Source organism: Coturnix japonica, chromosome 7 (assembly GCF_054131305.1).
Source record: "Coturnix japonica strain WE chromosome 7, WE-NBRP24, whole genome shotgun sequence".
NCBI lineage: Eukaryota > Metazoa > Chordata > Aves > Galliformes > Phasianidae > Coturnix > Coturnix japonica.
The window spans coordinates 1,000,001-1,025,000 of record NC_140669.1 but is presented as its reverse complement, the minus strand read 5'-3'; the positions used below and the strand labels follow the sequence as shown (position 1 = coordinate 1,025,000).

At 42.1% G+C, this 25,000-nt stretch overlaps 1 protein-coding gene across 1 annotated transcript in view; it reads left to right on the top strand.

The window, feature by feature from the left end:
* The window catches only part of ZEB2 (zinc finger E-box binding homeobox 2), a 107,711-nt gene that overhangs the window by 80,340 nt on the left and 2,371 nt on the right, over nt 1–25,000 (top strand). The window contains exons 4-9 of the mRNA XM_015869266.3: nt 1,877–1,948; nt 8,172–8,360; nt 9,029–9,243; nt 11,729–11,837; nt 12,716–14,685; nt 16,871–17,051. Of these exons, the coding sequence (XP_015724752.2) occupies nt 1,877–1,948; nt 8,172–8,360; nt 9,029–9,243; nt 11,729–11,837; nt 12,716–14,685; nt 16,871–17,051 (2,736 nt within the window). The remainder of the gene's footprint in view (nt 1–1,876; nt 1,949–8,171; nt 8,361–9,028; nt 9,244–11,728; nt 11,838–12,715; nt 14,686–16,870; nt 17,052–25,000) is intronic.

The window sequence follows — 25,000 nt, the reverse complement described above, 5'->3', positions numbered from 1 at the left end:
CAATTATCATAATTGACAACATTTTATTAATACATATTGAACTCCTAAATGTTTTGGACGTAAGATATCCCCGTGAAAATGATCCGTAGAGAGGCAGAATGCCAGATCTGGGAAAAGAATCAAGGCTGGCTTGTCTGCTGTACAGTTTAAACAAATATTTTTCATCTGGTCTGCATATTCTATGCTTTTGTACAAATTTAGCATCTGTTTGTACCTGCATATTTTAACGTAAGAGCTTTCATTAATTTATTTTTTTTTCCTTTAAGCTTCAAAGCCACAAACATGTATATTTATACCACAGCATTGTACGGTGGTTGTAAAGCTCTGAATTAAGTTATTCTGTGCTTTAGTTTTGATTAGAATGATACAATTAGAACCTGTTATCCTACCAACTAATTACTTGTAGAATGTGACATCTGAAGAATACTACAAGATTACAAATTTAGGAATGAACTGAGAATGTACCATGTTGATGTTATTCGCCTATCTTTAGTCAAATCATCGTCATGGAAATGGATTAATACCGGGCCAGTTTCTGTCCTCATCAAAATCTTTCTCACAAGAATGAGTAATACGAATTTTAACGCTTTGTGTATCGATAAAACTTTAATAGTGGGCTTTGATCTTCCTGCTGGCCTATCACTGGATTGGCTAACCAGCATCCATCTTCCTGAATCACCATCGATTCGGCTTCGTTTCTGGGAAATTCTCTCCCTCTCTCTTTCTTTTTTTGTTCTTTTTGGCTTTTGCCGAACCATTTCTGGGGCCCTTGTGACATTTCATTGCTTACAAGCGCAGCTAAATGGAAGATTAAAGCAGATTCTTCACTCAAACCTCAAATACTTGATTCTCTCACTTAAAAGAGAGAGAGAGAGAGAGAGAGAGAGAAAAAGAGAGATTGTATGTTTGTGTATGTCCTCAAATAAATCATAGCATTGGGAAGAAGTCAAAAAGGCGAGAAAGAAATGTTCTGCATATTTATTTTGGCCTGTGAAAATCCTTCGGAGGGTTAAACCTTGACCAGGCTGTATGTGTGAATACCTGTTGCACAAGAACGAACAAATCAGCAGCAAGAAACCAAGTCTGACAGGCACACCAAAGCTGAAGAATCTCCACAATAAGAGTGATGGAGGTGCATCCAACCTTCTATAAATGCAATTTTAACATGCTCTGAAACCTTCAGTTTCATGGAAGCCAACCTCAACCACGATATCAATACATAGCAAATAATTCTGCAGGTTTTGTGTGAATTTGCATGTGAATTAATCCCATTTATGGCCATAAAGGCAGGCTTTGTCAGTGCACAGAGAGTGCACAGAAGACACAACCAAATTGTAGGGGCAGAGAAGAGCTGCCCAATGTTGAAAGTTTGCTACATTTCTGTGCCACTTGATATTAATAAATGCTTTGCTTCCAATGGCAATAACAGCTCAGAAGATCTGTGTGGCAATAGATAGAAATACAGATATTAGGTCTTCTTCTGTCTTCCTTTCGTGTTTGCTGTTTCTTCCAGGTGCAGATCTCACAGTGTCTGTTAACTGATTATTTCTTTTACATACAAAAAACCCCAAACCTACCCATTTTATCACCAGGCTGCTTATTAGATTTGATATTGAGAAAAGCCCTTCATTTACTCCGAACAAATAGTTCTGTTTTCCACCACTTGCTGTAATGTTTAAAGTAAATAAGTTCTTGTGTGTCCAGTGCTGCTGAATTCATTCAGTTGCCAGAACAAAGCCATTGTATAGAGGGCCACAACAGCCCTTTTCTCTGCTTCCTTTAGACAAATCTTCCCCATTCCTGCACTGTGCTTGCTTGCTTTGTGGGCAGCTCTGTAATGTGCAAATGCTAAAAAGTGTGCATGCTTATTTCACAGAAGAAATGAAGGAAGATTATGACACTATGGGGCCTGAAGCCGCAATTCAGACCACTGGAAACAATGGTACAGGTAAGATGCTGTGTTATATGAACATCCCTTCTATTCTAAGTTGTTGAAAATTAGCTGTGCCTGAAGAGAAGTAGTGACAAAACAATTTTTCTTGGTTGCACTTTAACAGGTGGGAAACATTTACATAATTCTTCTACTTTTAGTTCATTTCTTTTGCTATTTGATAGTACTGATAGCCCTTGCTCCCCCTCCCATGCCCTGCAGTGTTTCAGCCCCTAATGTCTTTTAACTGCATCCTTGTAAGCTAATAGTTACCAGCATCATGAGGACATGTTTTCCCAGCGAGGGTGAGCATAGGACTGTTGAAAGTAGCTGGACCAGGATGTAGGAAGCTTTTAATGAGAGAGACTGTACAAAGAGCTTGGTAATGAGGATGGGGTGCACTCGTCCTGGCAACCCCGGGTTCGCATGGTGCACAGTGTAAGCTACTTCAGAGACAGAAAGCATCTTTTCAGAAAGACACGCATAAACCACTTACATAGATATACAGACACACACACTTTAAATGCATATTTATGAGATTATTATGTTTCTGGCTAATCTTTTTTTTTTCCTTTCTTTTTTTTTCCACTTTCCACATGTCTTTCTTTCCCCTCTTCTTAGAAATCAGTACATTTTGTGGAACAAGAAAGGGGACAGAGCTATTTAGCAGGCATCATCTCTGAGCCATCTCTTTTACCCTGTAGATGAGCAAAACAGCAAAAGTTTTCTGTTACTATTTTTTAACCCAAATGAATTCAAGGGTTTACCATGTTCTTTGCAAAGGCCACAAGGCCCTCCTCTATCCTCAGCACAGCCAAATTCCATACATCACCCGGCTTTTCCTTTGCATTTTTTTCTTAGTTGCAGTTTGAGATGTAGCAGATAGGCCTTGTTGACATGGTTCAAACTGTTTTCTAATAGAAGTAAATTTCTATGCATTCCAGAATGAGATTTATTTCATAGGCAATGCCCTCTAGAAACATTACTGTAAAAGGTGGTACCTAAGCGTTGCAAAGGTTTTATTACTCACACTTTCCTAATGTTGGTAACACCCACATAAAACCCCAATGCTCTTATTAAGTAACACAAGATATTTATTTTATAATTCTTGTGGGGGAAAATAATAGGAAAGTAAAACCATGTCACCCTTTTTTTTTTTTTTATCCATTGTATTTATTGTGCATGAAGGAAGAATGGCACCCAGGCACAGTTTACTAATACATACATAGTTAACGATGTTGCCATACAGAGCTGAACACACACACACACGGAAAGATTTCTATGCCAAGGGATGTTAATAAAGTGACAAATTGTACTTAGCAGTTGAAGAAACAGGACTTTAAAAGATGTCTGATTCAGAAATAAGACTTGATGGTTATCTGAATTAACCATTACCAGAGCCTTTGAGGTCCCCTATCAGGCTGTGTGACTTCCTTTGCACGTATTTTCCTTACCATAACAGGCCTTGACTCTTTCTTACTTGCGATGTGGTCTGCTCAAAGGGGAAAACATTGTGTCCTCTTCGCCCCTTCCCTCCCAGAATGTGATGGCCTCTTCTGTTTGTTCGACCTTGGCCTTACAGCATCCTGCTGGGACCAGAGCTGGATAGTGCAGTTCCACACTGGGTCAGGTCATCCTGCCTGGTCTGCTTCCCCTTGCCCACCTTGGTGCACCTGGTTTTTCCAGGAGCCTTCTAGGTGTTCTGCATTTAAATGCAAAAGTTCTTTCCATCTGAAGCAGACCTACCCCAAATGTTCTGTGCAGAAGTCCCAGTCTCCTTTTTAATCAAACTATTTGCATCAATGGGTGGCTTGCTCAAATTACACTACAGAGTTGCTTGATGCTCTTGCTGGTGTTCTGTTCACATCTTTTGTCACTGAGGCGTTCAGAGCCACCTTTCTCAGTAACGACTGGTGTCTGGGTACCTGGGATTGAACATATTTCTGTAATGCCAGCAGTCTCTGCAGTCTCTCATGAGCGATGCCAGATTATTTAGTCATATGACATCATCTGATAAACAAAGTGTCTTTGCCAGCATTTTCACTTTGAGTGAGAGATGCCAGGTTGCAAAGTTAGGAGTTGCAGCATCCTTCTTGAGAAGTATGCAGTAGGACAAAACTCCCCAGGCTTGCTGCTGAGGTGCCCCAACCATCCTTTGAGGAGGAAACTGGTCATCCTTCCTGACTAGCCTGGGGAATTGTCAAAGTTTTCTTCTTCAGTCATACTACAGGCTTTGGGCCTGTCTTGACTGTCTGGGCACAATTTTTCCTTGCAGAAAGTAGGGGGATTTAAAGTGGGTATTTAATAAAGCAGCTGAGGAGGGGCAGAGACTGGGTCCAGCTAAATAAGTTCAACTGGTAACTCCTGGCCACTAGCGTCCTGGATTTCCCAGTGTCCATAAAAGCCAGAGGGGGTCTTCCTTCAGATGAACATGGGCTCTTCTGGGTGGGCCAAGGTGGTCTCTTGTTTAATGCAGCTTTCTCCTCCCTCCTGACACTGGAGCATGTCATCTCATAGTGTTCCACTACCTGGCTTGAGAGCAGAAGAAGGGAACAAACTTTCAGCCTCATTCACATACCTCCAACTGCAAAGTTGCTGTAGGTACATTCAATAACTGTGGTGTACTTTTAGTATCAAATTCATTGCACAATGACATTAGCAGAGAAAGAAAATAAAAGGAAAGTCTCCATTATTAAATTATTCTGCTTTTGTCAGGATGGCCACTTCTTAGTGGTACTTAAAGAAATCTTGTTATCTATGCATTAATCAGCTGCATTTTTAGAATGAGCTGCAGAAGCTTTATAGTGAAAATGTGACCACTGCAATGAAAATACTTAGTGTTTGGTCATTCGAGATTAATTTGTAAATATGTGTGGGTATTTCTGAAATGTTAACTTGGTGAAATCATGTTTGGTCTAGGTCATTTTTAATTAGTGATTTGGAAGTTGATGATCCTTGATGTCCATTCCAAACCAAGCCATTCTATAAATTTATTTGGCTTACTTTACTGTACCTGTTATGGTTATTACAACTGGGATGCTTGAAGGAAATAGACTGACATATTCTCTGTAAGCAAAGAAATTCCAAGCTTTGATTACTAATATCTGAAAAGCTTCAAATAAATATATTTTAATATAATTTAATGAAGGGGGAAAAAAAAACAGCCCAACAAACCCTTGGTTGGGAGGAAACAGAAGTAAAACTTGGCAGGTTGGAGGACAGGCCGTTTTCAGACTGTAATCTGTGTGTACCAATGGGGGCCTCTCACTTCCTGGCTAATGAAGGCTGTGGTTTTATTAGCTTTGTTTGCGATTAAGGGCAGCTATCACCATCTCGCAGGATGAGTTCCCACACAAAATAACTGGTCTCCAAAGCTCCTCAAACCCCTCTCTCACTTTATCTTGAAAGTTTCTAAATACCTCCAAAGATAGCTTTCCTTAATGAGTTTTATTTTTATGTGACACGGCCACATCAGCCTTTGGAGCTGAAAACATCTCTGCTCTCCAGGCTCCAATAATTAATTAAGAAAAGACTTATTGGGTGAGGTCACCCAGTGCAGATCTCACTGAAATTCTTGACTCGCAGGAGGGGATGTGCAACGTGTGTGCAGTGTCAGCCCACGAGGAATCTGGGAACATGACTTTATGCATGGAAAACAAATTAGGGCAGGGGGAAGCAAGCCTTTCCCCCAGAATTTTAGAGAGAAACCTAATGGTTTTCAGATGAGCCTTTTGAGTAACACTGGGTGAGCTTCCAGTAATGTCTGAATTGACAGCAGTGTAGCTTGTGAGACACCAGACACACATGTTCACCTTTTGCTATTTACACTAATCTGCAGTGTTGCAGCACTGGTTATATTGTTTCAGTTAAGGATCTGTCAGCTTTTCAGCTAAATCCCCTTGTTTTGGGGGAGGTTATAATGTAGACATAAACATTTGCTTTAGCTCCTGGGTTGCATGCACAGACATGGGAGCTAAATAATCCAGAGAATTAGGAAACCTAGGCCAGTAATACTACAGCATCCTCCTGGGAGACTGGGAGACTGGGAAGGAAGATCCATCTTTGAGGCTGAGTGTGGGGCTGAAGCTCCCAGTACTAATTCAGGCCTTGAATTCCTTCCCTATAAACACAGTTGCAATCTCCACAAACATGCAGACTGCCTGGAAGAAGCCATGGGGCATTCCTCCATCCTTTCTTCTTTCTGCTCCTGTATCTCTTCTCTGGAGGAAAGCTCTCTTTCCCTTCTCCACAGGGAAAAGCATTTGCCAGAATAGGGCAAGGAACAAGCTTGATTTTTAGGACCAAGTGCTAAGCCAAGAGAAGAAGCAAAGATGGGGTAGCATTGGGCTAGGTGGTGTTACAACAGTTGTAGGATTTAGGCATAGTATGGGATTTAAAAGTGGGCTTTCTGACATAAAGAGCAATACCTCAACAAAGCCAAAAACATAATCTGACACGAGGTGCACTTCAGCAACCACCATTTTGTTACATTTCTCTCTCAGCAACAAAATGGAGGCAAGGTAGATCTGGCCCTCCGTACTCACACTTCCCTTCTCTAGAAGTTGATTATTTTAGGGGAGGAAAAAAAGGAGATATTTCTCACGCTAATCACAAATGATAACAAGAGCTACAGAAGGGCCAGGGTAAGAGAACTGGCTGTGTTGTATCAGCCCTTTATAAAATCCCTGCGATAGGAACAGAAGTTTTCTTCCACAAATGGGGTCCCATGAACTAAGCCATTTGGTCGCTGTCACTAAGATGCTGCAGAGCATTTGAGAAGCTGCTCTGCCCATATGACAAATAGGGCATATTTGTCTAAGCCGGAGGATTTGATTTTATCGGCTAAAGGGATGAGGTTTGCATAGCTGAATATCTACTGTTATCGATGACAGCGAGATCAGCTCTGCAAATCGGGCTCTTTCAGATTTCCACTTGTGCCACAGTCAGGGTTCCATCTTGGTGTGACTGCAAGTATCACCTTGCATTTTTGTAGGACACTGAAGCAAAGCATTACCTGTTTCTAGATGCTAAGGAGCTGACTTTTGTTCCATTTCCAGTAACTTTCTAGGGCCCAATTCTGCTTTCCTTTTGATATAACCCTTTTGACTTCTATGAATTTACTCCATATTGCTCCCCGGCATAAGTGAGGGCAGAATCAAGCCATGTAATATTTTACTTCTGCATGTACTTTAGGACGGTTCATAGCTTTGTCTTTTTCTTATTTTACCTAAGCATAAATACTTTAAAAACATAATCAGTCATGCCATTCTTCTCCTTCATGGTCAGTTAAAAACAGGTATCTGAAATTCCCTACTGCCAACTGTCTTCCAGGACTTGTAAATGAAAAAAAATCAAAGGGAAGAAACAGATCAGTTCTTTTATTTTCTGTTGGAATCATACCAGTATGTGCCTATAATGTCCCAGGGTTTTTAAGTTCTTTCCTGTATGCAGTATTCATACATGGATGGAGAACAGCATATTTTTGGAAACAGGATGTGTTGTGGTTGGGAATATATTATGTTTCATGGACATTGCACGGACAATAAAAAATTGGGTTTACTATTACGGAAAACTCTTGTACAGATTGTAAGAGTGGTTTTAGGCTCAGTGTCCCAGTACTGATCTAAAACATATAGTTCCATTTGTGAAAATCTATGAAGCAGCACGTTTTTAAAAACAACCTACTGTCCCACTGTTAATTACCCGGAGATTAATATTCCTAGAGAAGAAATAAAAAACCCGAGGAGGATGCTGAGAGTTTTCACCATCACTGCTCTCTTAGCTTGCCCACCTTGGTGAGCAGACAGAGGCAGAACCTCGTGTGGAGGATGCTTGTGGTCTTTGCCACTTGTAAATACTGTCTCTGCAGCAGGAACTGTCATGAAGCTGAGTTTGCCAGGGTTGGGAGGATTTGAGGTCAGCTGAGCTCAGCCCTGTTAGCTGTGAATCCCCCAGGAGCCTCCCAGAAGTTGCCTAGATGAAGTGCTACCTTGCATTGCTGAGACCTCATAAACTTCTTGTGCTGCCCTGCAGAGCCTGTGTGGCTGTTAATTTAACCGCCCGGCTTTCCTTCCATCCCAGCCAGTGGAAAGCCGGCATTAATTTTATTAGGAGCTGGAGTACAACTGATGAGAGCAAGGATCCAGCCTTGGGGCTCCAGCAGGCATGCCTGTTCAGCTCTCTGGCTGAGCTGAGGCAGGATGCACTCACAACTCCTTCTTTTCCCCTTCTCTCCTTTTAGTTAAGAATGCAAATTGCACGTCGGACTTTGAGGAGTATTTTGCCAAAAGGAAACTGGAGGAAGGAGATGGGCATGCAGTCAGCATAGCAGAGTACCTGCAGCGCAGCGACACAGCCATTATTTACCCCGAAGCCCCTGAGGAACTGTCTCGCCTTGGCACTCCAGAGGCCAATGGGCAAGAAGAAAACGGTGAGGCTGTAATTCATTTTTAGCCAGTATCCTGACCTCTTGCAGCTGTTGCAATTATAAATGCACTACATGCCTGGGTGTTTGCCTTAAAAATTGAAGAACAGCTGCAGCGGCATGGAATTTCATGAGCAAAGATTGGGGCTGTAATTTTAGTGTATTGTGATGTTTTAGTCAGCAAATTTATATTATTTTGTGGATGAACGGAAGAGCTTGATTTAAAGCTCACTTTCAAGGGAAGGACCGCTGCCACTCTGGTTGTGAGTTTGGGAGGTGTTGAGTTTTAAACAGAGTAATACAGGGTTGACAACCCATGGCTCTGTGATTCTTTGCTTAATAATGGGGAAAGAGTCCGTAAGAAGGATTTGTGCAATGGGAAAGTAGAGCTGGGCTGCAAATGGCCCTGTGATGGAGGAGCAGGGCCCGTCCCCACTCCTGTGTGGAGTGGGTCCCCATTTGCACATGGGCTCTGTCCCCAAGGCACTGCAGGCCTCACGGTGCTGTCGGGTGCATGCAGGCCTGGTGTGGTTGGCGGCTGTTTGGAAGCACCATCCTCGTCGGGCAGCAGATTGCAGCGATTCCTCTCATACCAGCCTGGGCAGTAAGCCCATTAGCTGCCATTGCCTCGCTGACCTTTTGGCCTGCCTCTCTCCCCCCGTCCTGGGGCGCAGACCTGCCACCTGGAACTCCAGATGCCTTCGCCCAACTGCTGACCTGCCCCTACTGCGACCGGGGATACAAGCGCCTGACGTCCCTCAAGGAGCACATCAAGTACCGCCACGAGAAGAACGAGGAGAACTTCTCATGCCCTCTCTGTAGCTACACGTTTGCCTACCGCACCCAGCTCGAGCGGCATATGGTGACACACAAGCCAGGGACAGATCAGGTGGGGGGCTGGCTTTAAGTGATTTCTTTCTGTAATAACCCCTTAGAGAAACGATATTGCTTTGATTGGCAATCATTATTAATTTTTCATGGCATTTTGAAGATGCAGATCTTTTAATGGTAATAGCTTTAATTGAGGTCTAAATGATTTTTTGATGGTCTCTTCTAATATGATTTAATAGTCTTATGTTCACGATCGAATGAGTGTGTTAATTTCTAATTTAGAAATTTTATTTGCACTTTAACTTGACTTTAGTTTCGTTTTTATGTTCCTCAAAAAGTGAATGAAACGGTAGCATTTTAATTATACATTATTAAACATCTCAGCAATTTTAATTCCATTTTTCACCTAGTTTTACTTTGCAGTTTTGCAAATAGGAGCTCAAAGGCATGCTAAAAGATCCACCAATATTTTTTCATTACTTTTTGAGTGGCCTTTTCAATCACGCAAAATTATTTGCATGTGATATAATCATTTGTTAAATAGAACCGCGCATTCTTAGAATAACTCTTCCTCCCATACGCAGAGGCTATCATTTGTGATGATTGTGCCACTAACACATGCACACGCTATCTATTGCTGGTAGATCCCAGCAGTGTATCTGCAATAAATCAAAGCAGTTTCCCCTCGATGTGATGCATGTAATATTATATCAGGGCCGCATTCAGGGAAATGCTGTGTGTCTCAAACAGGTGACTGAACTTCCTCAGTGCTCCTAACCAGACTGTCAATAGATCTTTGCCACAAAACTCCGCGTGCCACAAGGAAAACTGCTCCCTGCCTCACGAGAGAGTTACTTCTGCAGAGAGGTGTTATGGAGGGCTGTAATAGAAACTCAAATGGCGTGTTTAAAACTTAAATAAATAGATGTGTGTGCGTTGTGTCAAATTATAAAGGCTCTATGCTGTATTTGTTTTCTTTAAAAGCTGAAAATCACAATCAGCTGTATTTCTCTTGGTAGGTTTTTCTCAGCATAAGGTAAATTTGGTTACTCAAACACACATCTTCTAATCACGCAATTTTGTAATTAGCATTTTTAAGAGAACCGTATCTTTCCTTTGATCTTAAATCAATATAAAAGATTCTGGAGTGGTTTCTTATATTCTTTCCTTTCCGTGGCTTTTCTGGCAGTCAAACAGGTTTTCAAATAAGCAGTTTTTCTAACCTGATCTACTGCAAGTTTTTTGTTGTTCCCCCTACCCACCCCCCCTCACCCCCACCCCCCGGCCACCGTCTTTTTGCTTTGTATCATTCAAAACACCAGGGGAGAAAAAAAAAAAGCCTCAACATTTATCCAACGTAACTGCCTGAAATTTCACATGCGAGAGCGTGCTTGTGCTGGCGCATTATGAATGGTAGCTTTGGTGTTGAAAAGTCCCCTCATTTGCTCATGGCATTTACAATTAGTAAATTAAAATGATTGTATCATATTAACAGTGGCACAACTAAAGTTTATAGTAGTCCTCGGAGGGCGATGGGGGGAGACAAAACAGCTGTTGCTGTTTGTTTATGCAACTCAGCAACATATGAGCGCGGGTCCCTCAATGGCGCGCGGCGGGCTGGGCTCTGCTTGATCTTTGAAGGTTGCTGCTGTTTGAACAAACCTCCCTGTGTCCCATGTAACACCATCTGTCTCGCCAGGAATGTGGGAAGAGGCAGCACACCCTCGCAGTTGTCATACCGTTTCGGCGCTGCCTTTTTTTTTGTATTCCCCCCCTTCTTTTTTCCCCCTCCTTCTCCTGCAATAGGCTTTTGTGTCGGTGCTGCCTGCAAAAGGCTGACCTCCTACCTTGAGCATCCAGAGCGGATGGTTGCATTATTATTATTATTATTATTATTTTTCCCCTCCAAATTCAAAGTCAGCGGGCTTTTCTTGCTTGTTGCAAAAAGCTCAGCTGCCTTTGGTTATATCTTTATGACGCTCTTAACTTCCCACCTTCCCTTACCCCTCCAAGCAGTGGCATGGAAGGCAGCAGGCGTCTGTGATTTTAAAAATATTTCCAGCAGCAGCTCACACCAAAGACAGTCTCTTCTGCTTGATAATGAATTAAATCTTACACAAAATGCCACTAACGGCAGTGTTTCTGTCTTTTCTATGCACGCAGTAAACAGAATTTTTAAACAAGCAGAGCCCCACATGTTCAGGATCTGCTAGGAATATTAAGAACCACAAATCTTCTAATAAAACAGTTTCTCTCATTGTAAGATACCTTAAAGCAACACATTTCTGATGAGAGACCTAGGAAATAATTCTAAAGCAAATATCGAATGCTCATGTGAAAGTACATTCTCATTTGTTTCGGTTTACTGCCAACATTTTGATTTTTATTGCAGTGCTGATGAGACAAATAAATGTACATGCAGACCTTTTGGTCTGCTTGATAAATTCAGAGCCACATTAATTTTGTTTTTGTTTTTAAGTTAAAAATTCATGGTTTCTCTTGCATAAAATTCACATCGGTGTGTTATTTTTTTTCCCTCCCAGCACCAAATGCTGACCCAAGGAGCAGGCAATCGCAAGTTCAAATGCACTGAGTGTGGCAAGGCCTTCAAATATAAACACCATCTGAAGGAACACCTGCGAATTCACAGTGGTAAGTAGCGGAGGTGCTGGTGTGCTCATTTGCATTTTGTTTAATTAGCTGAGTTTTAAAGACTGCTTAAAATTTACACAGTTCTGCTTCTGGCTTCTTGGAGCTACCAAGGTATTTTATAAATGATATCTGAGCCATCCTCATTTATCATGCTGTTAATACCAGGGTCCTGCTGAAAGATTTGGAAATAGTAAGGCTTCTTGTAAATAATATTACATTGTTTGTTCAGCACTTTGAGTTCAGAACCATTCACTCCTTTCTATTCAGTCAGATCCTGAAGAGTCCATTGTACTTTTCCATAACAAAAAGTTCCCAACAGTGAGATACAACTCTTATTCTGAGATAAGGAGTAAGTGCAAAACATCTCACATTGAATGAATTGTGCATTTTGGTTCTTCTGCTTGACCTGAAATGCTACCAGGCTCTGCTCAGGCACCAATCCCCACCTGTGCAGATGTGATTGTAAATTCAGGACTCATACAGTTTCTCATACAGTGCTCAGTTTCAGTGCAACTCGATTCCTCTGTGAAAGAAAAAAAGAAAAAAAAAGACAAAACAAATCAAATTTGAGCAGTCTGGATTTGATTTGACTGTGTTAACCACAGGGCACTTACCTGTGACTGCAACGGTCTGTCTGGAGCCAAGCTAACACCTTGGCAGCTACTGCCAGGCTGGAGAGACTGTGGTTCCAAACTGACCTCAAGGCCTGTGAAGAAGAGGGGAAAGCAGTGGTGGTACATGGCTGTACGCAGAGAACGGATATTTTCCTCAGTGTTAATCAGTGGATATACAGATGATCGGCTTGGTATCAAATGCAATCACTTGCAATTATAACAGCAACAATGATAATTAACATTTGGTTTTAATTATCATTTTAGGTGAAAAACCATATGAGTGTCCAAACTGCAAGAAACGTTTCTCGCATTCTGGCTCCTACAGTTCGCACATCAGCAGCAAGAAGTGTATCGGTTTAATCTCTGTAAATGGCAGAATGAGAAACAATATCAAGACGGGTTCTTCTCCTAATTCTGTATCTTCCTCTCCTACTAATTCAGCCATTACACAGCTGAGAAACAAGCTGGAGAATGGCAAACCACTTAGTATGTCTGAGCAAACAGGCCTACTGAAAATTAAAACAGAACCACTAGATTTCAATGAATATAAGGTTCTTATGGCCTCACATGGGTTTAGTGCAACTAGTCCTTTTATGAATGGTGGACTTGGAGCAACCAGCCCCTTAGGAGTTCACACTTCTGCTCAAAGTCCGATGCAGCACTTAGGTGTAGGGATGGAAGCACCATTACTTGGCTTTCCTGCAGTAGGCAGTAATTTAAGTGAGGTGCAGAAGGTCCTACAGATTGTGGACAACACAGTTTCCAGGCAGAAAATGGACTGCAAGGCTGAAGAGATCTCCAAGTTGAAGGTTTATCATATGAAGGATTCATGCCCTCAAGCAGAGGAACAAGGAGTTACCTCCCCCAATATTCCCCCCGTGGGTCTTCCAGTAGTAAGTCATAATGGTGCCACTAAAAGTATTATTGACTATACGTTAGAGAAAGTCAATGAAGCCAAAGCTTGCCTCCAGAGCTTAACCACAGACTCAAGGAGACAGCTCAATAACATTAAAAAAGAGAAGCTGCGAACCCTAATAGACTTGGTAACTGAAGATAAGATGATAGAGAACCATAACGTTTCCACTCCATTTTCATGCCAGTTCTGTAAGGAAAGCTTTCCTGGTCCCATTCCGTTGCATCAGCATGAGCGTTACCTGTGTAAAATGAACGAAGAGATCAAGGCAGTCCTTCAGCCTCACGAGAACATGGTTCCCAACAAACCTGGAGTGTTTGATAAGCAAACCCTCTTGCTGTCATCAGTACTTTCTGAGAAAGGAATGACTAGCCCCATCAACCCATACAAGGACCACATGTCTGTACTTAAAGCATATTATGCTATGAATATGGAACCCAATTCTGATGAACTACTGAAAATTTCCATTGCTGTTGGCCTTCCTCAGGAATTCGTGAAGGAATGGTTTGAACAAAGAAAAGTCTACCAGTACTCAAGTTCCAGGTCACCATCACTGGAAAGGACCAGTGCCAAGGTGGCGCTGGCTGCCACCAACAACACTCCCACTAAAGACTCTTTGTCAGCCAGATCTCCAATAAAGCCTGTGGACTCTATAACTTCACCATCTATAGCTGAACTCCATAACAGTGTTACTAATTGTGATACTCCTCTCAGGCTAACAAAACCTCCTCATTTTACCAATATGAAACCAGTTGATAAATTGGACCACTCTAGGAGCAATACTCCTTCTCCTTTAAATCTTTCTTCCACATCTTCTAAAAACTCCCACAGTAGTTCTTACACTCCAAACAGTTTCTCTTCCGAGGAGCTTCAGGCTGAGCCTTTGGACTTGTCTTTACCAAAACAGATGAAGGAACCCAAAAGTATTATAGCCACAAAGAACAAAACAAAAGCTAATAGTGTAAATTTAGAACACAACAGTGTTTCTTCATCATCTGAAAACTCAGATGAGCCACTGAACTTGACTTTTATCAAGAAGGAGTTTTCTAATTCAAATAATCTGGATAAAAGCACTAACCCAGTATTTGGTATGAACCCATTCAGTGCCAAACCTTTATACACAACACTTCCACCACAAAGCGCATTTCCCCCAGCCACTTTTATGCCACCAGTCCAGACCAGTATTCCTGGGCTGCGACCATACCCAGGACTAGATCAGATGAGCTTCCTACCACATATGGCCTACACTTACCCAACTGGAGCAGCTACTTTTGCTGATATGCAGCAAAGGAGAAAGTACCAGCGGAAACAAGGATTTCAGGTAAATTGTTGTGAACATTATCTTTTGAAAGGCTAAAATGTAGTACTTTGTGATATGTGCTCCTGCGGAAGGAAAAAAAGAAGCCTGAAATTATATTATTTCCAACAAAATTAGCACAGTTGATTTTAGTCTGAGGTTGTGACAGTGCAGTGGGGCGGGAAAATAAATTGAAACTACCAAACTTCCGCTTGCTTTCAGAAACAGTATCAATACCTTTGAATAGGTATAATGCTTTAATTTGTTAAAAGGCTACAGTTGTAACAGTTATTTCTTGCTAGAATCATATCTGCTAGTCATCTGGAAAAGCTTCAGCAAAAACAAACAAACAAACAATAAAACCCCACAGATTAACTGAAATTATTTGGAGAGGTAGCAGCTGGGAGCCTTAATCACAGGATCATTAAGGCTAGAAAAGCCCTTTAGGATCACCCAGTCCAACCTCAACCCATCCCACCATGTCCACTGACCAAGTCCCTCAGTGTCGCATCTCCACAGGTCTTGAACCCCTCCAGGAATGGTGACTGCACCACCTCCCTGGGCAGTTTGTGCCAATGCATCACTGCTCTTTCAGAGAATAAATGTTTCCTAATATCCAACTCCAACTTCCCCTGATGCAACTTAAGGCCACTCCCTCTTATTCTATGGCTGTTTCCTGGGAGCAGAGGCTGATGCCCACCTCCCTACAGCCTCCTTTCGGGAAGATGGAGGGAGCAATGAAGTCTCCTCTGAGCCTCCTTTTCTCCAGACTGAACAATCCCAGCTCCCTCAGGTGATCCCCATAAGACTTGTTCTCCAGACCCTTCACAGCATCACTGCCCTTCTCCAGACACACTCCAGGACTTCAATGTCTTTCTTGTAGTGAGGGGCCTCACCAGCACCAAGCACAGAGGGATGATCATCTCCTGCTGGTACAAGGCAGGATGCCATTGGCCTTCTTGGCCACCTGGGCAGGCAGTGTCTTTTTGTGGGCATGTAGTGTGGGTTAGAACTTCTTGTCTGAGCAAAGCCTTTAATTCTTTTCTCAAGTGATCCATACATGTGTAGTAAAGGATTTTGCTGCTTGCATGCCTATAGCAAAGAGCTGCTCTACAGAAGGTCACCTATTTTTTGACCTTTTTTTTTTCTTTTTTTCTGTGTGTATTCAGATGTAATGTTCAGAATGTAGTTAAATGAGATTAACTGATTATAGATTAATAATTTTCTTTTACATTTGTGCATGTTCCCCTATGTCCTATTATGGTCTATAAGTAATTTTACTGACTAGTAAATGTTTTATAGTTTCAAATGTGAAAATCAGGTATGGTTTTACATTACAGGCTGTAATCCCTCTTTGCACAATAGGAGCATAAATAGCACTGCACCTCCATAACAGCTGTTCCACTATTCCAATTTACAGTACATCTGCCCTCTTTGTAAATGTATTTAAGCCTATTTAATCTTCTCTAATATTAATTAGTGCAAACCTAGTCTAAGAAAACTGAACTGTGTGATAGCAAATGGAAATGTATGTTATCATGCAAGTTTGCACTCTCTTTGGATCAAGACAAAATAAATATCAAGAAATTTAATAATTTACTGATCCACATTCATTATTGCTTAATGCTGAAGGCTGTTTTAACATAGATAGAACATTGATAAAAAGTGTTATTAATATTCCCTATTTCAAATTACAAAATTAAATATAAAAATATAGCTTGAGGCCTTTAGTCGGGAGACATACATTTAAATGGATTGCATAATAATAACATTTGTACCTAAATATAAAATTCAATTAGGCCCTTTCTACAGATGCAGAATATCTCCAAGTTTCAGTGTTTGGAAAGGAATGATCACTCAGCTGTTGCTTACACTTACCCCTGGGTAGTATCAGAATAACTTTTATTGTCCACAAAGAGCCTCCCCTTTGCATTTTCCACTCTTTGAAAATATTTAGCAACTATATGACAAACATTCTTTGCTTGTGTAAATCCTATCGTTACAGAGTGCTCAAAGACAGAAAGTTTTGGATGCTGATTCAAGACAGGTGTTTGAGGCTCCTTATTACCTGCATAGGTTCCATCAGCTAGAGTGTCATTACCATGACAGGATCCTGAGCTCAGGCAGACCATAAGCATCCCCAGGCACTATTTTAGCTTTTGCTGTGTGGCTGTGGACATGGGTATCACTGATGGTTGTCCTCTCACAGGGAGACTTGCTTGATGGAACCCCAGACTACATGTCCGGCCTCGACGACATGACAGACTCCGACTCCTGTCTGTCCCGAAAGAAGATCAAGAAGACGGAAAGTGGCATGTATGCGTGTGACTTATGTGACAAGACATTCCAGAAGAGCAGTTCCCTGCTGCGACACAAATACGAGCACACAGGTATGTGTGTTAATGCCCTTCTCTGCATTTGATGTGCACAGTGTATGGGTTGTCATAAGCTGAGGTTTTCAGCAGGCAAGGTGTGATGTCTTTCCCTCAGTTTGATGTTTATTTTCTTTTTAGCATGGTAAGGGACTGTTGAATTACATGATTGTGTCCTGGTGTCTGCAGACATTGGGGTGAATCTGGCTAGCTGCGGATAGAGTGGCTATCGTGGCTCTCAGTGTCTTGCAGGGCAAGGTCTCACACTGTCACACACACAAAAAAGCAGGCTGTAGTGCTCAGAAAGAAGCATAGCTTGGTTGACACAAGTCTGGCAGGGGAAGGAATAGTGACATCAAATTCCTTGTTTCTTAGACGCTATCAGACCCTGTGCCATTTAATCCAGTAGAAAAACTCCCACTGACATTAGCAGTGTGAGGGCTCACGCTGGCCCAGCTATCTGACAGCAAACAGGTCACAGAGGCTCTCACTGTGATTTTGCGTGCCAGCAGAGGAGGCAGGTTGCATTTCGCTTTTTCACTTCTCAGTTAATGCTTGGGGAAGGTTTCCGTCCTTCCCAAGCGGGAACTGAATTTGTCTAGTTAATGGAAGCTTGCCAAGTCTCTCTGAGGACTGTCAGCTTAGGAAATATTTTGGGTTGAGAAAGACCCACCATCACACCTATGCTGGCTGTGGTCCTCCTTGCAGACAGCGCTCCCTTCCTCAGCATGTTTCTGTGAGGGGAGAGCAGGACCGGAGCTCCCCAAATAATGGAGATATCAAGTTATGCTGGACAAAGGGAATGTGAGTTATCACGTGAGTTATTGTGCAGCAGGACATAAACCAAACTGCAAGTTAGAAAGAGCTTACTCAGGAGGAAACTTTCCTTAACTTTGAAAGCTGAGTCCCACTTCAGGAAATGAAGCAAGTCACATCATCCTTCAATCTCACCATGTGACGGTAAAAACCTTATACCTCTATTAATACATCTTCCAGGCTATGCATAACCATTTGGCATTTCACGTATGAAAAATTTGCAGTTCAAAAGTGGACTGTGCCTTTAAAGAATTCTTTGCTTTGTTATTTTTCCTTCTCATACTTTTCTTCCAAATTTTAGGCTAATCCCATACAGGAAAATAAAAAAGGAAGTTAAAATACATGTGAGATTAGGAAAGAAAATTAAAAGTAACGTTTTGGACTAGATCAGCTAGTTCGTCGGTGGAATGTGCTTCCCACCACATTATTCAGATCAAATTGTTTATTCAGTAGAAGAAGCTTTGAAGGCTTTACGTTCCTGCACCTTTCCTCTCCTGAATGATTTTATTACAGCCATCTGCAAGCATTATGGTGTACTACACTACTACCATAAAGCTCTTATGTTAGAACTGGCCTTCATATATGTTGGGATCTGGACATATGGTAGAATCCCATAAAGTTGGTAGTCCATAAGGTCGACAGACATATGGTTGAAAGGCTGAAAATTTGACAAGCTGAAATGTGTGCAATCACCTTGATTTGCAAAATAAACTGCATTTGTAAAAGCAAAAATATGTTCCGGTCCTTAACAAGCACAGGAACCTACTGCCTTGAAAAACATCCCACGGCTATGATTTGGGGACTCTTCTCCCTCTTCTTTCTGTCCCTTCCAGCGTCTTGGCTGAATGTCTGTCAATTTGATGGGACTTGGCCTTATGATCCAGAACGTATATATAGTGTCACATTTAATGCGCTAGAACTGTAGCACATTACACAAGCTCTGGGGTGGCATTTAGAGACAGGAAGGATGGTCTTGTGGCAAAAGCACAGGCTGAGAGATCTGAGTTCTCGTCTGCCTTGCCACAAACTTCCTCTGTGAATTTTAGCAAATTGCTTCATTTTTCTCTCACCTTTGTCTATCTTTGTAGCAGAGGGAAATGATACCAGCCTACCTTTCTAGGGTGTTGCAATTCTTCATTCACGCGGGTTGAAATCCTCCAATGGAACTCGCTGTGTAAAGTGTGAAGTATTATTAAGGATGCATTTTCCTTTCTGGAGGCTCCACACATCATCCTAGCGTTAGGTAGGGGTGGCTGGGAGCTCTGAAGACCTTGGCTGGGCTAGCCTCCATAACTCATTCACAGCCTTCAGGAAGCACACGGTAGTGGGACTTTGCTAATGGTTTAGCATGAATCTTAAGTGGATTTCAAATTAATGTGATCGTTTTGGAAAAAGCTCGTGAATTCTTTAATAATGTGCAAAACTGCAGTCCACATCAAATGCAAGGAACCAAAACGAAAGTGATATCATCTTCTGCATTTGGGGTCACTGTGAGAGGAGGCTCTGATATTCCAGTCAACCTTTTGAAGCTTAAAAAGGTGACAAAGCTTCTCTTCCGAATGCGTTCTGTTTTCTGACCAGCTGATCACGACCCATTGTTACTTCACTAAAAACATATTTTAGGAGAAATTGGAGCCCTTCCTGTTTATCCTGGAGAAGCACAAGCAATGGGTTATCATGATGTCCTTTTTCCTAGGTTAAGAATCTCTCTCTATATATATTTTTCCTTGTATGTGAGCAATCAGATTTATGTTTGTGACCACTTTTATGCTCCACACACCTACTGCAACCCATGCTGGTGTTAGAGGAGTTGAACATAGAGGCATACAATCCTGCCATGCAGCCCTTCAGGATTTACCTCAGATAAATTTTTTAGGGCAAAAAGAAACGTTGACATGCAAAACTAAAAGAGATGCCCAAATTATGTGCTTACTGACTATTGCAAAGGACAAAATTGGGAACACTGTAGGTGGAGCCGAGTTTCCTTGCCAGGGCAAGAAGGGTAAAGATTTGGCAGCGCTTTGTCAGCCCAAGAGCTTCTAATAGGACCATGTGGCCACAGATCAAGGAGCTCTCCATGATCAGCTCTGTATGCTGTGCCTGCCACAGCTTGAGCACAGTGGAAAATGGGGTCCAAATTTTGCAATCCATAATTTGTAATTTGTGCAGTATTAGCAGTGTTCTGTAATAGCTTCTAACTTCATGTGGAGAAGGAAAATTTATTGAGTTACTGCAATGAGTGAATTGCATTGGTTCTGGTTGATTTGAATTTTAGTGTGGAGGCCAGTGCTTGCTGCGGGACCAAAGTCTGCCAAGTTAATTTTGGGATGCCATGTAATTTAAAGAGAAGTTATGTGTCCATGTTAGAGTTTGAGATTCACAAGATCCTATTTCGTTAGAACCAGATGATGCACTGCTGTAATTAGGGTGTAGGCCATGGTAAGCAGCACAGGAAATTGGTGCTCAAATTATTTTCCTGTGGAGCCTCACAAACCCATCCCAACTTTGGTCACACTGAAATCAGTTGAGCAGATACTGCTTCATTTGCATGTGTGTAATCTTAGATTTCTGCAAGCTGCTTAGCACAAAGTTCAAGACACTTTCCTGCTGCAGCAGGTAAGCGAGCAGGAGAGCAAACAACGTACAGCACCTCCATGTGCAGAAATATCCTGGCTTCTGGAGAGCAAGCCAGTCTGCTGCGTGTGGGGAAAGCTGACTCAGGAGCAAGGCAAAGGTTAGCATTTGTTCTGCATCCTCACACCCGTGTCTCCGTACCCCAGCAAAGGCTTTATCGGCACTTCACAAGGGAACTTGCAGCCCGCCTGCTCCACAACAAAACCTGGAAATGGTTTTTCAGAATCCTACCTAGAAATTTTAAATCCTTTCATTGTTGTTCTATATTACATCATATTCTATTTTATTACTTGTGTGGGCTGTTGAGGGCCTCATAGCTGTGCGAGTGCTTTCATCCTTTCCATTTCCACTGTATATTTTATTAAGACCTCTTTTTTATTTTTGTAGCTTTCATGCTGATGCAAGCACTAGTTTTATTTCCAGATTGATTCTGTAAACTAAATATTGTTCTTGAGCCTGGTAGCAAATCAGCTTTCTCTGGCTAGTATTTTGAATTCCCAGCTCAGGAGTTTTCTTTATTTAGAGCTTGATTCATAAAAAATGTACATGCTATTTAAAGGTTATTTTTTCTTGTTTTACTCTGATACAAGTTTAGATTTCCCTATTTTACACTCAAATAAAGAAAAAAAGAAAAAGAAAAAAAAAGAAGGGATATATTCAGAGCTTGTGAAATCTGTTCTGTAGACAAAGTCTCCTATTCAAAATAGAACAGGTGCAGCTTGAGCAATTATATATAAATTGCCTTTATCTTGCACCTTTGACCACTTCGCTGTGCTATGGACGCTAATCCAGCTCCACTGGGACCACATCTAACATCCAAACCCCCAAGCAGCTTCAAAGAACTGCCTTTAAAAAATATAAACAAGCTGTCACAAAAATGTTTCCTTCTTCCCTCCAAAGAGTGAGATTTTGATGGGCCCCCCTCCCGTAGCAAAAATACCCATTTGCTTTAGGCAGAGGATTGGTGATATTTAGTCTGGGACTGGTGACAGTTTATGATCTGATGCCTTATGACTTTTATACCACTGCAAATGGGAAACATGTAGCCTTTTGGTCACATGCTTTTAGCCCTGTAAGGCTGAGAGATACTTGCTGTTAGACATTATTTACATATTTATTTGCTTTACTTTAAGATTTTAGAGGCTTTGAGAAGCAATTGGTTGTAATTTCCCCTCTGTAACCTGAGCATAGGCCTCTGTGGGAATCTCTTTTTGCAGATGGTAAAATGCAAAAAAATCCGAGCATTTCCTTTAGGTATTAGAGGCGGATTTATCACCTAGTTTCACTGCAAAATGTGTGTGCATCAGACATCCACCTGATGACACAGAAGTGTTTCGTGAGCCCTCCTGCAAACTGCCTTGGGTAACACTCTCCTTGGCTCCATCCCCTATAGATGACATAGGTCACCTCAGATGGGACTGAGCAAAACTTTTAGGGAGGGATGATCAAGTCTGCTTCTTTTTGACCCATCTCTATTCCACTGCTGTTTTGATGCTGAATGATGGCACTCTTGTTGGGTGCAACAGAGACTGTCTACAAGGTCCCCATCCACCTGCAATGGGATGCTTCTCCCCATCTGCCTACAACTATAGACCTCTCTCCATCCCTAGTGTAAATCACCTCACTGCAGCTTTATTTTATGGCCTACTAATGCATTGTAGGGATTAGGTACCTCTCCTAAATGGCTGAAATACTGTGTTTTGAGCATGGGAAAAAAAAAATAAAAAAATTCTTCTGCAAATGTTCAGAAACGTGATACATCTAAAAACATATTTCAATTAGTGTTGTAACAGCTGCATGCTGTGCACTGCTAAGGTATGTTGTGTGGTGTCTGAACAAAGAACTTTGCTCAAGCTGTCATGTTCCCTCAAATCAAAACTAGACAGTTCTTAATACGGATGTGGTAGACTAAATAGCTCTAATACAGCCTTTTTAGTGACAATATAAGTTAATACAAAAACATGAGGTATTTTAATCTTCTGTCTTCTGAATTAAGTTGTAAAATATAGATGATTACCTATGCCAGGGAAGCCCTAGGTAGCAACAGCAGGAGTGCAGTCCTTGGTGAACATCATAGAGTCTTGTGCAAAGAGTGAGGAAAGCAGGTAAAGAAAGAGGGATGAACATGTGGCCTCACTGGATGGTGGCTGGGAAGCAGGCTTCCATTTGAGGAGAGGAAAAGCACTGGGCAGCTGGTTGGAAGGAAGGGTGAAGATGGAGAAATGTGGGCTGAGAAGGGTGTGTGGTGATATTAAAAGGAAATCTGAAGTAGCGGAGAAGGAGTGACATCGAGGAGAAGTAAAAGAGCTCCCACAGCAACCAGGGCTTTCTCCTGGCAGCTCTGGTCTTTAGGGACTGCTTAGATCAAGGCCGCTTTGGGATTTTTAGCTAATTTGAGTAACTGACTTGATGGTGCTAAAATCTCCTGAGCTCAGGCTGGGATTTCCCCATTGGAACAAAGGTAGTGCTCGGAGTCACAGGACAGCTGCTGCTGGCCCTGGGTTTGGTGCAAGGCCAGAGTCATGTATAGCTCCAAGGCCCAGACCTGTCTTGTGACCAACAGGTAACACTGGCAGAAGTGCATGTTAGGAAACAGATCACAAAAGCAATACTGCAGTAACTCAATATGGAGAGCATGGGTTTTAATTTTTCTGTAAAAGGGAGGGGGGAAAAACTAAAACCCAAGAAAATCTGCATGGATGCAAATGCAGGAAAGTCTCATACAAAGAAATGTTGTTTAAGTCCCAGTTTCCAGGCATCCACCACTTTCCCTGTCACTTAGGTTTTTCTATCTGTGGTTTCTCCTGTATTTTCCCCCCTGCCAGATCTCCCCTTCATTTCAGAACATACCATTTCTGGCTTCCTCGAGCATTCGTTAATCACACCTTATTAAATGTGAACTTTCACAGTGGGACCCGAGGGTAGCTGTGACTAGATCGGGCAAAAAAATTAATATATTCCCTGCTATTCACTCTTCTCAACTTTGCCATGGAAGTGAAATTATTTTATGCCCGACTGTTTCTGCTCTCAAGTCCCAGCGGTGACTGCAAGCACATCCAACTCATAAAGGGGTTATCCTGGAAGTCAAGATCCTTCAGTAGTATGGAAACTTCCTGCTGGATTTTCTTCTCGGCCAGTGATGGCCTGCTGTCTGCCCAGCCCTCAGCTCTTGGATGGAGGCCTCTTGCTGACTGCCCACCCTACTTCGCCATTGCCCCTCCTCTTGCATGGCTGGAAATGCATTCCTCTGGCCAATCATCCAGTCATGATTCTCACTCTCTCTCCCTGCTCTGGCTTCTTATGAGAATTAAGAAAACACGCTTGTACATCTGACAGGATGGGAGGGGTCTTGTGTGAAGTTTATTCCTGTTCTGGTCACATGCCATGTTAGCTAAGTATGATAAATATTCCAGAGGAGACAGGCCACTTCACTACTAACTTTCTACCGATTGGCTCTAACACCGAGACATGCAACACAAGGCTTTGCATCTCAGACATTGAATAGTGCATTTTTATACATGTAAAAGTAGCACGAAACATAAAGAAATGACCAGTTGGCATTGTGTCTTGTTTGCATAGCTGAACCGCCCTGGAGCACACAGTTGAGTGGCACTGAGATTATAAATTGACATTTTGAAATGAAAAAAATCTGGCTGAAAGTACTGATGTTTGACTTTATTTTTTGCCTTCTGCAATCTAAGTTTGGTGATCGGTCTTCACTAATTCCAATCTTTGCACCATATGTTATGTCTGGATATCTCACGGTTGCATCATGCTTTGCTGAGTTTTGTCGTGTGGCATCATGCTGACAAGTATTTTTTGTCAGCTCTATTTTGGAATTAAGCTTTCAGTATGGCAGTTCTGGAAGGTGTTGAAGGCATTCCTGTGCTATTTGTGGCCTGGGATCAACCAGATGTGTTTAGGCTTGGCACTGGTTTTGAGTTTCAAACATTGGTTTGAAACTGCCTGAAATGCCAAAGGAAATACTGTTTTCTGCAGCTTAACACTGCTTTAGCACTCAGTGAGTGGCTGACAACATTTTATTTAGAAACCCTTCTGCTCCTGTGGCAGATGTATATATTTGTATTGCTCACGAGGGGAGAGATGTCTTTCAGTCCTTGAGGTGGATGGAGGGGCCTTCTTCCCCCACACATGGGTGTGAGGAGTAGAGGCTGCGGTTCTCCCACGTCTAAATGGGTTGGTGTGGCTTCAGCCTTCTTCCTCCTTGATTGACTCAAGAAGCCCAAGCCAGATGCGTTTCTGTTGCTAGATGTGTTGAGTGCATTGAAGGTAGACCCCAATGCCACCCAGTCTTGGTGTTTTCCCCATGGTGGAATGCACTTGGCTTTCTGCAGCAGCCTTGGCTGTGCTCAGAGATGGGATGGGGGCTTCCTGCCGATCATAATGACGTTCCCAAATAAAACTTGAAGAAACAAAGGTCTGCTCCACACATTAATCTCTTTATCAAGGGGGGAAGAAATACAGCGTGCGTATGATGCTGTCAGCAGAATTATTTA